The following is a 12,478-nucleotide window of genomic DNA, read 5'->3' on the forward strand; positions in this document are numbered from 1 at the left end:
CAGGGACAGATCTAGGGGGGGGGGGGCAAGTGGGTCTCTTGCCCCAGGCGCAGTTTGTTGAATTCTTAAAAAGGCGGCAAAATTTGGATGGGGAATGGCCGTTTAGGCGCCAAAACCTGACCTTGCCCCAGGCGCAACTTGGGGCAACTTGGTCTAGGTCCATCCCTGAGGACAAGTGCTGTAATAACAGCGTTAGAGATTTGGGAGCAACCGGCGCCACTATAGACCATAATAATAGGAATTAGATCTATAGCAGGCTATAGCGGCGCACAGTGAGAAACGTTGGCGTTGTCAGAAGACGGAGTTAAAGTTACTTAAAACACTGTAATTGTGCCGCCAGCAATAGCTGGAAGCCAAATTACATCATTCACACCATCCACGTGGACCTGGAAGGGGAATAGTATTTAACACTGCCGGGAAACTTGTGCAGCAGCAGAATAAGCCATATACTGGCTGTATCCTGCGCCCAAGTCACCCAGCAATCGCAACCACATTTCATAGTGGAAAGAGCCCTTGCAGTGTGCAGGGGGGCCTGAAGCCTTTTGCACACTACTTGCGATTCCGATTTGCGATTTTGACCTGTTTTTACGTCCAATTCCGATATGCGTTTTTTAATCGGTACTGCATGCTGTATTTTTTTTTTTTTGCATTTTTCTTTTTGTTTTGATAGCATCCAGAGATAATTGGAATCACAATTCGGATTTGCAGTGTGCAGCGGGCCTTAGTGGGCCCGAACGAATCACATACTTGAGACTGCAGTTCCCATCATGAACTCAAGATGGTGCTATTTAACAGGAAGTGATTTAACAGGATATTACAGAGTAGAGGTGAAGTGAGCGGAAGTAGAGAGGAGACATTGCTGGAACTGGCAGCAGAGGAGGTAATAAGAGATTATTTTATTTCTCCCTATTAACCACCTTATTTCCCTCCCTCATCACCATCACCCGCATCTACAAAATGATCGTAATAATATGTCAGTGTCCTGTGCATGAACTCACACTAATGGTTATTACATTAATGGTTATAAGCTTCTGCCCATCTTATATTTCATACTTTCTGATAGCTAACAATTTGAAATCTACTTCTGTTCCATTCTGTCTGACTACAGCTCCAATGTAAAAGCAAGGTGCCCATACACTATGAGACATTCCTCGGCAGATTCGATCACTGTGATGAACTCTGCCAAAGATTACTGCCAAACATGCTGCCTGATCCTAATTTCGGTCAACTTACTTATCCGACAGGACTTTTATTGCTGGTCAACCAGGGGGGAGGGTGAAATGGTATCTATGTGGGTGGAGGGCCCTAGCACCGGTGACGCATTACTCCATCCTATGCTGCTCTCCCCGGGGGCCCCGTGCAGAGTATTAATGCAGCAAAGCGCTCTCACACTCACCTCTCCAGCTGGTGTGCTCCCTCCTCTGTGCTGCTGACATCTCCTGGTGCCCTGAAGTGACCTGGCGGCAGTGTACGCACTCACATACGCCGCCTGTTGCCAATCCCTCCCTCCCTGGTGCATTCAGAGTTTGCTGCTTTCATGGCTTTCCGTCTACCTATTGTATAGGACCTTCAGAGAAGCTGCACCATAGTGGTGTGGGGTGATATGGGGGGCTGGTGGCAGTTCTCCCTAGGCTCATCAAATGCATCCAGACTACGGTGAAAGAAACGGCCATTGTTTTGATTTGTACATCACTGTGATCTAGCGCAGTGCTGTACAAGGGATAGCTTTGTCACTGAGCTGTCCCCTCGAGTGGCTCATAATCTGGTCCCTCTCATAGGCTGATGCCTATGAGAGGTGACCACAATGATTGGATCTACTGCAGGCAAATAGATCAGCAGGACAGCCAGGCAACTAGTATAGTTTAAAAGTAAATAAATATGGCAGCCTCCATATCCCTCTCAGTTCAGGTGTACTTTAAGAACAGCAACCCTGACAGTTCTTGTTTCAGTCAAACAAGAATGAGGGCACTATCATGTATGACATAGTAAGCCTTCTTCACCAACAAGATGATTAAGCTGCTGATGGGAGAGGTGATGATTGACAGTTATCCAGTCTCCCCCATTTTCAGTAACAAAAAGAAGTGGGTTTGGGTAGTGGTCATGTTCCTGTGTGAGGATGTTACCGTCTATTTCTCTATGCAGGGTTGGCAGTATATAGAACCTCTACAAGGACGCCATGATGGAGAATCAGGCACCCCTCACAACACCGGGTAAGAGGAGACTTTCATTTGTTATAAAGGAAGAAAGAATCCACCTAGATCCCCCATCATCTGATAATCACATGTATTCAGTCAGTATGTGTCTTTCCTACAGATGGATCCAGTAACAAAGACCCACCAGAGAGATGTACAGGTCCTCTTTATTCTGAGGAATGTCCACAGGAAGATTCCACCACCTTCCACTATTATCAGGTAAGGGGATATGAGGGTCTACAACTCCTAAAGAAATCAGGTTTTTGAACCTCTTAAACGGAACCTAAACTGAGAAGGATGTGGATTTTTCCTTTTAAAATAATACCAGTTGCCCGACTCTCCTGCTGATCATGTGCCTCTAATACTTTTAGCCACAGCCCCTCACCAAGCATGCAGATCAGTTGCTCTGATTGAAGTCAGACTGGATTAGCTGCATGCTTGTTTCAGGTGTGTGATGCAGCCACTACTGCAGCCAAAGAGAGCAGCAGGACTGACAAGCAACTGGTATTGTTTAAAAGGAAACATCCATATCCCTCTCAATTTAGGTTCCCTATAGGGACCGTAGGCTTACACCCCCCTAGTGACCAGGCTATTTTTTACAATTCAGGCCACTGCAGCTTTAAGGGCTCGCTGCAGAGTCGTACAACTCAGCAAATAAATGAATCCTCCCCCTTTTCTGCCCACCAACAGAGTTTTCTGTTGGTGGGCTCTGATCACTGCTGTAATGATTATTATTGATATATTTTTTTTTTTTTTTTTTTTTTTTTTTATAAATTTGATTATTGTTTATTTATTTTAATCCCCCCCCCCCTCTCCGCCAGCCAATAACAGCGATTGGCTCTCATAGACATCAGCCTATGAGAGCCAATCGCTCTCTGAGCCTCCCAAGGGGACAGCCGAGTGACACGGCTGTCCCCAGTACAGCGCTGCCATAGATCGCAGCGCTGTACAATGTAAATATATGAAATCTAACAATTTCTTAGCACTGATTGCCGCTGGCAGACTGATGGCGGAGCGGAGCTCCTTCATACAAGTGGGGATGTGTGCACATTAGCACCCGCGATCCCCTGCAATCTCCGCCCCAGGAGTTTGACGCCAATTAGCATGAGTCGGTCAGCAAGCAGTTAAGAGTATGTTCTGAAATACAAGCAGAGTTAATTTTCTATCGTTTTGTTGTTTTAGTGGAAAGAAAGGATTGCTGACAAAACAGAGGTAAAAGAGGAAGGAGACGAGACCTGTGTAAGGAGTACTCAGCAGTCTACGGAGGTTGAAATGATGGTGACAATTAAAAAGGAAGAGGAAGAAACATATATGAGTAGCGATCTGCTGACTATGGAGAAGGGTGACATGATGAGGACTATTAAACAGGAAGAAGAAGAGACGTATGTGAGGAATGATCAGCAGTCTATGGAGGAGGGTGACATGAGGAGGTCAATTAAAGAGGAAGAACAAGATACGTATGTGAGAAGTGGTGAGCGGTCTATGGAGGAGGGTAACATGATGAGGAGAATTAAAGAAGAAGCAGAAGAGACGTATATGAAGAGTGATCAGCAGTCTGTGGAGGAGGGTGTAAAGATGAAGACAGTTAAAGAGGAAGAGCAGACGTATGTGAGGAGTGATCAGCAGTCTATGAAGGAGGGAGACATGATGAAGACAACTAAAGAAGAGCAATTTTCTCTGGATATCAGCAAATGTAAGTATTTAATGCAGAAGTTGCTCATCTTCATTTTAAGTAAAGTAAAATATGCAGATAAACTAAAACTGACGAATCATGTCACTGATGAAGTTTGGCTCTTTTACCCCTAATACTGTAGGAGGAGTAGCATATAGAAAATGGGGGGGAGGGGGGGGGGAGGAGCACTAATAAAAATAAGAATAAGAACGAGCTGAACTTGTAGAACAGTATGTTGGCTTCTTCAAAGCCAGCATAATACTAAAGTTAATTATTTTTAGCACTTTATAGGGCTATGTAGTCCCCTAGTAGATCAGTGATTGTTAAACTCTGAAGGACCACATATGGAATTACATAGCAGACAAAAGAGCCTTCAGCAAATTAGATTGTTTTATCGTTTAGATTCTTCAAACAAGCACCTTTTGCTTTGATGTCCGCAAACCGGAGGCAAAGTTCTGCAGCCTGCGATGATCTCTTTACGCAATGGGAATGTGTGGGACACTTTTTGCATTTTGCTGCATGTTCCCTGTTCTTGGGGTTCAAAGAGGGCCTATTGTGGCTCCCTGAGTGCTAAGGAGGAAGTCTACAGGGATATATTGGGCTTGATTCATCAAGCTGCGCTGTATGTGAAGTAGTGTGTGCTATGCGCGCCTTACACAGAAGTGCTCGCTGCCATGTAAGGAGCGTGCCTTCCTTAGTTACATGCATTGCATCTGTAGCAACGCACATGACATTAACTGCGGGAGGGGGTCCTGCTCCTGTAAAGTATCGCTACCGTGATACTTCACTCGCGGCCGCTACTGTGTTAATTTACATTCACAATGTAAATTAACACAGTAGTGGCTGCGAGTGAAGTGTCGCGGTAGCAGGTCACAGGGCCGCCCGCAGTTAATGTTATGCGCATTGCTTCCTACTACGGAAGGCACACTCCTTACATGGCAGCGTGCATAGTGCACACTACAGCTCATTAAGCTGAGCTGCTATAGCCCATTGTCTGACTTGATGCAAGACAAACACTCCAGCGCCTGAAGTACAGAACTGCCAGATTCTTCTTGGGATATACCAAGATCTGAGTCCTCAAAGGAGGAAACGTCAACAGTATATCAGCTAATGTGCCAAACAAATGAGGACAGAAATACTGTACATGATATAATAGACACACCTCCATTCCTCAGTATAATATCATAGCACCAACAAATGAGGAGGAGATGCTGTACATGATATAATAGACCCATCTCCATTCCTCAGTATAACATCATAGTACTAAAAAATGAGGAGGAGATACTGTACACCATATGAAAGGCCATCTCCATTCCTCGGTATAACATCACAGTACTAACAAATGAGGAGGAGATACTGTACACCAGGGCCAGCCTTAGGTTTCACTAAACCCTGAGCGAAACCGGATTTTGGTGCCCCCGCCATCCTCTTTGCGTGCGTACACACATACGCACACACACACACAGGCCCATATATAGCACCAACAATTTGCAACGCTCGTTATAGCTGTGGTGCGTCCCTCCCCAAAAAATGCCCTCAGACTCAGTATAGGTAGGTAGGTAGCCAGGTATAGGAGCCCTCAGTATAGGATTTCGTGTAGGTGCCCTCAGTGTAGGTAGCCAAGCATAGGTAGTATAGTTGCCACAGTAAAGGTAGCCAGTATAGTAGCCCTCAGTATAGGTAGTATAGTTGCCCCAGTATAGGTAGCTAATATAGTTGCCCCCAGTGTAAGTAGCATAGTTGTCCCCATATAGGTAGCATAGTTGCCCCCAGAGTAGGTAGTATAGTTGCCCCATATAGGTAGTATAGTTGCCCCCAGTGTAGTAGCATAGCTGCCCCCAGTGTAGGTAGTATGCCCCCAGTGTAGTAGCATAGCTGCCCCCAGTATAGTAGCATGCCCCCAGTGTAGTAGCATAGCTGCCCGCAGTGTAGGTAGTATGCCCCCAGTGTAGGTAGTATGCCCCCAGTGTAGGTAGTATGCCCCCAGTGTAGGTAGTATGCCCCCAGTGTAGGTAGTATGCCCTCAATGTAGGTAGTATGCTCCCAATGTAGGCAGTATGCCCCCAGTGTAGGCAGTATGCCCCCAGTGTAGGCAGTATGCCCCCAGTGTAGGCAGTATGCCCCCAGTGTAGGTAGCATGCCCCCAATGTAGGTAGCATGCCCCCAGTCAATCCCCCCCCTTCTGCGGCAGCGGGCCGCGCAGAGACTGACTCACCTGACTTCCACGCTCCAGCGCCGACGTCACTCTTCTCTCCCCGCCTCCGCTCCATCTGTAGTTAGAGCAGGGCTACAAGAAAATGGCTGCCAATTGTCTGCATTTGTGGACATCGGCGACCATGTTCTTGTAGTCCTGCTCTAATTACAGATGGAGAGACAGCGGGGCGGCAAGGGACGACAGGGCGCATGCGCCCTTGAGAGCTGGCACCCTGAGTGACCGCTCCGGTCGCTCATATCAAAGGCCGGCCCTGCTGTACACCATATGAAAGGCCCATCTCCATTCCTCGGTATAACATCACAGTACCAACAAAATGAGGAGGAGTTACTGTACACCATATGAAAGGCCCATCTCCATTACTCACTATAACATCACAGTACCAACAAATGAGGAGGAGATACTGTACACCATATGAAAGGCCCATCTCCATTCCTCAGTATAACATCATAGTACCAACAAATGAGGAGGAGATATTGTACACCATATGAAAGGCCCATCTCCATTCCTCAGTATAACATCATAGTACCAACAAATGAGGAGGAGATACTGTACACCATACGAAAGGCCCATCTCCATTTCTCAGTATAGCATCATAGTACCAACAAATGAGGAGGAGGTACTGTACACCATATGAAAGGCCCATCTCCATTCCTCAGTATAACATCATAGTACCAACAAATGAGGAGGGGATACTGTACACCATATGAAAGGCCCATCTCCATTCCTCAGTATAGCAGCATAGCACCAACAAATGAGGAGGAGATACTGTACACCATATGAAAGGCCCATCTCCATTTCTCAGTATAATATCATAGTACCAACAAATGAGGAGGAGATACTGTACACCATATGAAGGCCCATCTCCATTTCTCAGTATAATATCATAGTACTAACAAAGAAATAGATGGAATGAGGTTAATCATCATTCCTTGCATAATAAGTTTAGTTATACTATTGCGTGAAACTATTTGCTGTAGATGGTTTAGTTGTGTAACTGACATTTGTGTGTATTCAGTGCTGTGACACTGTTGAATATTAGAACTGAAATCACTCCTGAATGTCTTAAGAGAAAGAAATGCATGCACTATGAAATTAAAATATTTTTCCCTCTAGATCTCTGCTATGTCCTGAACTTCCCTAATAGAAATCTTGTTTTATCACTAGATAACAATGCAGAAGATAATAGCTTATCACAATGTTCTCCAGGAGGAGAACACAGGAGAACTCACAAAGGCGAGCATCCGTTTTCATGTTCAGAGTGTTCGAAAGGCTTTTTTCAAAAAGGAGATCTTCTTAAACACCAAGGAAGTCACAAAAGAGCGCCAACTTTTTCATGTTCAGAGTGTGGGAAGCATTATGCCTGCAAAAGGAGCCTATTTGAGCACGAGAGACATCACACAGGCAGCCATTCCTTTTCCTGTACAGAATGTGATAAAAGTTTCTTTTACAAAAGTCAGCTTGTTAAGCATGAGATAAGTCACACTGGCGAGTGGCCGTTTTCGTGTACTGTATGTGGGAAAGGTTTCCTACGGAGAGAAGGCCTCCGGGATCACCAGAGGCGACACAAAGGCGAGTGTCCTTTTGTGTGTTCAGTGTGTGGGAAAGCTTTTGCGAATAAAAGGTACCTGGCTGAACACAAAAAAACGCACATAGGTTAGCTTCCTTTTTCCTATGCAGAGTGTGGGAAAAGATACATTAGGAAAGTAGATCTTCTTGCGCACCAGAAGACTCACATGGGCGAGCCTCCTTTCTCTTGTTCAGAGTGTGGGAAAAGCTTTATTCAAAAATGAAATCACAAGAGAATGCACACTGGCGAGAGCCCGTTCTCTTGCTCAGAGTGTGGGAAATGTTTTACTACAGCTCTTGTCGTACATGAGAGCACACTTGAGCGTGTTTTTTTTTTTTTTGTAATGTTTAGAAAGTAGGAAACGATTCACACATAAACAATTTGTAAATACAGATCTAAAATGCCCTGCCCTGATGATATACAGTATGAAAGGAACGGCTGAGAAAAGATGGATGAGGGAGATCATTCTAATAAGAGCAGGGGCCTGGTAGGTGAAGCCCAACACTAACCCTAGTGCTGTATCTGTCTACTGCTCTCTCCTCCCACATTGTGTGTCTCACCCTAACGTTTTTGCTGCCTTTTCTATACAGTAAATATTTCCTTTGACTATTATGTTAGTGCTCTGCAAGACATTTTGTCATTTGATTGTTTAAAAAATAATGGTTCAATTTGCAATCAGCTTTAAATGTGTAAAATTGGCAAAAACGTAAATAACGATGATTTTTTTTCCATCTATGAATGAATTGATCCATTGGTGCTCTCCCTAAAGTACAGATGGCTCAGTCACTCCCCTCTTTCTGTCTGAGTAATAATAAACACTGCAGCTCCTTCTACACGCTTAGAGTATACAGCAGACTCTGACACTATGGCTATTTATGTGCCTGCACAGAATACCAATGTGAGAAGCTGAACTATACAAGGGTCGACTGTGAAGTATCAGCCGTTTACAATGAATTAATGGAAAATTGTATTTATTTTGTTTTAGCACACACTGAGGTTAATTCATTAATCAGTGCTGCTGTAGCAGCGCAAGTTAATATTCAGCAGCTCGAGTTAAAAATCAGCACCTGCTCGCTACGGGCTGTGTAGAGCTGCGTAGCGCGTGTAGCATGCGCCCCTGTGTTACGCGCACTCCTTTGTAAGTTGTGTGCTCCTTTCATATTCTGCACAATTTTGAAGTAGCGCGATGGTGATACTTCACTGGCTGGTACTATGTTAATTAACTACACCGCTTATCAGGTGACTGCAGAATGCAGGGAACGGTTTGTTCAACAGTATTGACCTGAAGAGCCTCATCAATTACTCCAACTCACAGGTAATATAAATAGCAATATGCGGTAAACTGCAGAATCTGCAGATCTTCACATCACTAAATGAAATAAGATTGATACTGGATCAGCAAAGTACAGATGGCGCTTTCAGCTAAACATGTTAATTTCTCTCTCCTTTATACCTTGTAACTGATCATGTTTCCTCTTCCTATAATAAAACTATTATTTGTAGGATTTGAAGAATTTGTGTTGTTTGATTATACCTTGAGGCAGGCCCAGCATTTGCACTAGGGCAGACTAGGCAATTGCCCATAGGGGTCCCCAATTATACCCTCCTACAGTGGCATCACTATGGTGATGCAGGGTACACTGGGAGACACCATCAGAGCGGTGACACCTGTGTGCCAGTGCAGGAGAAGCACAGCAGAGCATACAAAGGGTGCACACCTCCTTCCTTCCTCCCTTTTTCAGCACATCCTCCGGTTTCCATGGCACCCTGCAGTCTTATCTCTGCCCTTGTGACCACTGGCATATTACATCAGTGCATACATGCCTTTAGGAGGCAAGAATGTGCTGATGAAGAAAGAAGAAAGGAATTTGGCAAGTGAGATACCACACTCCGCTGCGCTTACAGTACTTCACATTGATGGGGAGGAAGGTGGTTAAAAAAGGCCCACCTATAGTGCCCTTTGGGGGAAGGGGGCAGAGATGCACAAAGGCCACCTAACACTGGTGGAAAGTATCACTTTTGGTGCCCCATTTCACCTTTTTAGCTTAGATTGGCACCACCCCTGGGGCTATTGAGCCAAACCGGGCAAGATTTTAGTACTCAACAATTATGAATGTAAACACCATTCAAAGGCAAGGGGGAGTTTTGGTGCCCCACTGAGACTCGCTGTGGCCAGATTGCTTGACTGTAGAAACGGTGACACAAGGCAGGGTAGGGTTCAAATTTACTTACCCACATCTTCTTACAACTCCTCCTGGTGAAGCAGGGTCATACCTGCAAAACGCGTTGCAAAGAACCTTGGAGTGTATCAATACATTTTCGGTTTTAAACATTAATACGCTTTTGTGTTTACTTGGAGGAGGCAAGTCCACCACTGACTCCCCATGTTTTAAAAGTTTTATTTACTTTTATTCTTTTGGCGCCTCTGTTCACCTTGTACTATACGAGTCCACCCCTGGTGGCGTTACCCCTTTTTTTCTGATCTACGACTTCTTAACCCTGAGTGGGGACAGGCCTAATCTCCCCCACCTGCATCTACAGTGGTTGCCTGAGTGGTAACCCTGGCTTGTGAGCAGGGCCGGATTTAGGCCAAGGCCTCCTAGGCCATGGCCTAGGGTACCACAGGGGCACCAAAGCAGCAGGCTAAACTAGTGCAGCATTGGCAAGTTTGCAAATGCTGCATTGCAGGTACTCTGCTGCTAGCTGCCTGTGCAGCAGCCACCTTGTTCTCTGTGCACATTTGCATTGTGGCCGGCGCAATGAACTTGGTCAGCATTGTAGTCCCTTACACACTCCAATGAGTTCTGGGTCACCATGAGCTTGCTGGTTAGTCTGTACCTCTCGGTTTACAAGCCCTACTCCATAGAGCCAAATTAATCCATGCCATGCACTGATGAGGATCAAACAATCCGAAACAGTCTGTATGCATGTTGGATTATTATGGCTCTGTACAATTTAACAAGCTGACACATCATTGCATTCCAGCGGTTCTGGAGGTGTGTTTAGCTTCTAAGGGTACAATGGTTAATTTGCATATATTCAGCAGTGTTGCTCTGGGAGACATCTCAAGCTCACTCCAACCTGAATTATCGCAAATTCTTTCTGTTTTAGGAAAGCAAATTTTTGTTTTTCTTAACATCTTAGTAAGGGGGCTTTTAGGACCATTGTAGTCCCTTACTCACTCCAATGAGTTCTGGGTCACCATGAGCTTGCTGGTTAGTCTGTACCTCTTGGAGAAAGAAAGGAAGAGAAAGCTTCTGCACTGGAGACAAGTTGTGGCCGGCGCAATGAACTTGGTCAGCATTGGAGAAAGAAAGGAAGAGAAAGCTTCTGCACTGGAGACAAGTAGAGAAATGAGTGAACTGAGAGTCATCTGGCTACCTATACTGGAGGAAAAGGGGGGAAGAGTTATCTGGCTACCCATACTGGGGGGGTCATAAGGCTACCTGTACTAGAGGGAAGGGAGGGAGGGGTCATCTGGCTACCTATACTGGAGGAAAAGGGGGGAAGAGTTATCTGGCTACCCATACTGGGGGGTCATAAGGCTACCTGTACTAGAGGGAAGGGAGGGAGGGGTCATCTGGCTACCTATACTGGAGTGAAAGGGGGGGAGGAGTCATCTGGCTACCTATACTAGTGGGAAGGAGGGAGGGGTCATCTCGCTACCTATACTGAAGGGGGCAGCTGGGGACAGTGGCCTAGGGCAGTGAAGAGTATAAATCCGGCTCTGCTTGTGAGTATAAAGATACTTACTGTATCATCAGTTCATCTTTACCAGTACATACTACACTATATTGGGCTCTCGGTGTCATTCTTTATTTTGCAGGGCTAGAGTAGTGTCCAGTAAGCAAGCAGGCTACAAGTGGTTGCCAGCCCATCCCCCCTCAGCACATCTACTTGTCTCCAGTGCAGACGCTTTCTCTTCCTTTCTTTCTCCAATGCTGACCAATTGACATATGATGCATGAGCCCGACTGCTTTACACTCTAGCCAGATACAGAATACCACTGAGCAAAAAAACAAATTTCCTATAACAGAAGTTCTATTACATCCGGGTTTACTATACCAGGCATAACTCCCATATACATATAATGGGGCTCGGTGGGGACCTGGACATTTGTTTACTATACCTAAATGTTTACTATATCACAGTTTACTGTAACATGATTATACTGTATGGATTCATTTCACAAATTACACCACAGACTGTGCCAGGAAGTTTTACTTTCTTGATTTTATTTGCTATCACATGCCAGGTAATGCCAGGCTGCATATATTGCCCTATTGCCAATTATTGATTAAACCCCGGTGTGCCTCCTGCCCTCTTATCCTTACGCAGCCTGTCTAAATGCCTTGATGTATACCCGTTATTTTTTGACACATTGGGGTTGATTCATTAAGCAGCGCAGATTAATGTGATCAGTGCGAGTTGTGCACATGCTACACACAGTAGTTCAGTGTAGAGTATGGGCAGCCTATTGGGCCAATCAAAGCGCAGGGATCACGTCCTATAAAGCCACTGGACAGGTGACAGGCAACCTACTGGGCCAATCAAAGTGCAGGGATCACATCTTATAAAGCCACTGGATCTGACGGGGCTCGGGGTGGGATGAGTGGAGCAGCCGGTATGTGAATGGAGCGCTCCTAAGTTACCAGCATACACAACACTGCTCTATTGCACAACTCACGCTGCTCACATTAAGCTGAGCTGCTTAACATTTTCTGGACCGACGCAGTTGAAATGTACGTCCTGCATGTGGTAGTGCGGATCTGACAGGACATAGACTTCAACGCACTGCCGCCGATCACTACGCTCTGTCCCCACCGCAGATC

At 45.4% G+C, this 12,478-nt stretch overlaps 1 protein-coding gene across 1 annotated transcript; it reads left to right on the top strand.

The window, feature by feature from the left end:
• The first annotated feature begins 826 nt into the window (after window positions 1-826).
• LOC137535142 (histone-lysine N-methyltransferase PRDM9-like) lies at window positions 827-9,117 on the top strand. Its single transcript, XM_068256958.1, has 5 exons — window positions 827-880; window positions 2,143-2,210; window positions 2,314-2,411; window positions 3,375-3,885; window positions 7,244-9,117. The coding sequence occupies exons 2-5, from the start codon at window positions 2,177-2,179 to the stop codon at window positions 7,735-7,737; spliced, it is 1,137 nt and encodes a 378-aa protein (XP_068113059.1). The 5' UTR covers window positions 827-880; window positions 2,143-2,176; the 3' UTR covers window positions 7,738-9,117.
• Window positions 9,118-12,478: the final 3,361 nt, after the last annotated feature.

The sequence above is a fragment of the Hyperolius riggenbachi genome, chromosome 10 (assembly GCF_040937935.1).
Source record: "Hyperolius riggenbachi isolate aHypRig1 chromosome 10, aHypRig1.pri, whole genome shotgun sequence".
Lineage (NCBI taxonomy): Eukaryota > Metazoa > Chordata > Amphibia > Anura > Hyperoliidae > Hyperolius > Hyperolius riggenbachi.

Bases quoted from the DNA above. Each gene is read 5' to 3' on its own strand.
- LOC137535142 (XM_068256958.1), top strand. From the start codon at position 2,177: ATGATGGAGAATCAGGCACCCCTCACAACACCGG. The intron at 2,211-2,313 runs GTAAGAGGAGAC...TCTTTCCTACAG, and splicing joins GGCACCCCTCACAACACCGG to ATGGATCCAGTAACAAAGAC. The intron at 2,412-3,374 runs GTAAGGGGATAT...TTGTTGTTTTAG, and splicing joins CCACCTTCCACTATTATCAG to TGGAAAGAAAGGATTGCTGA.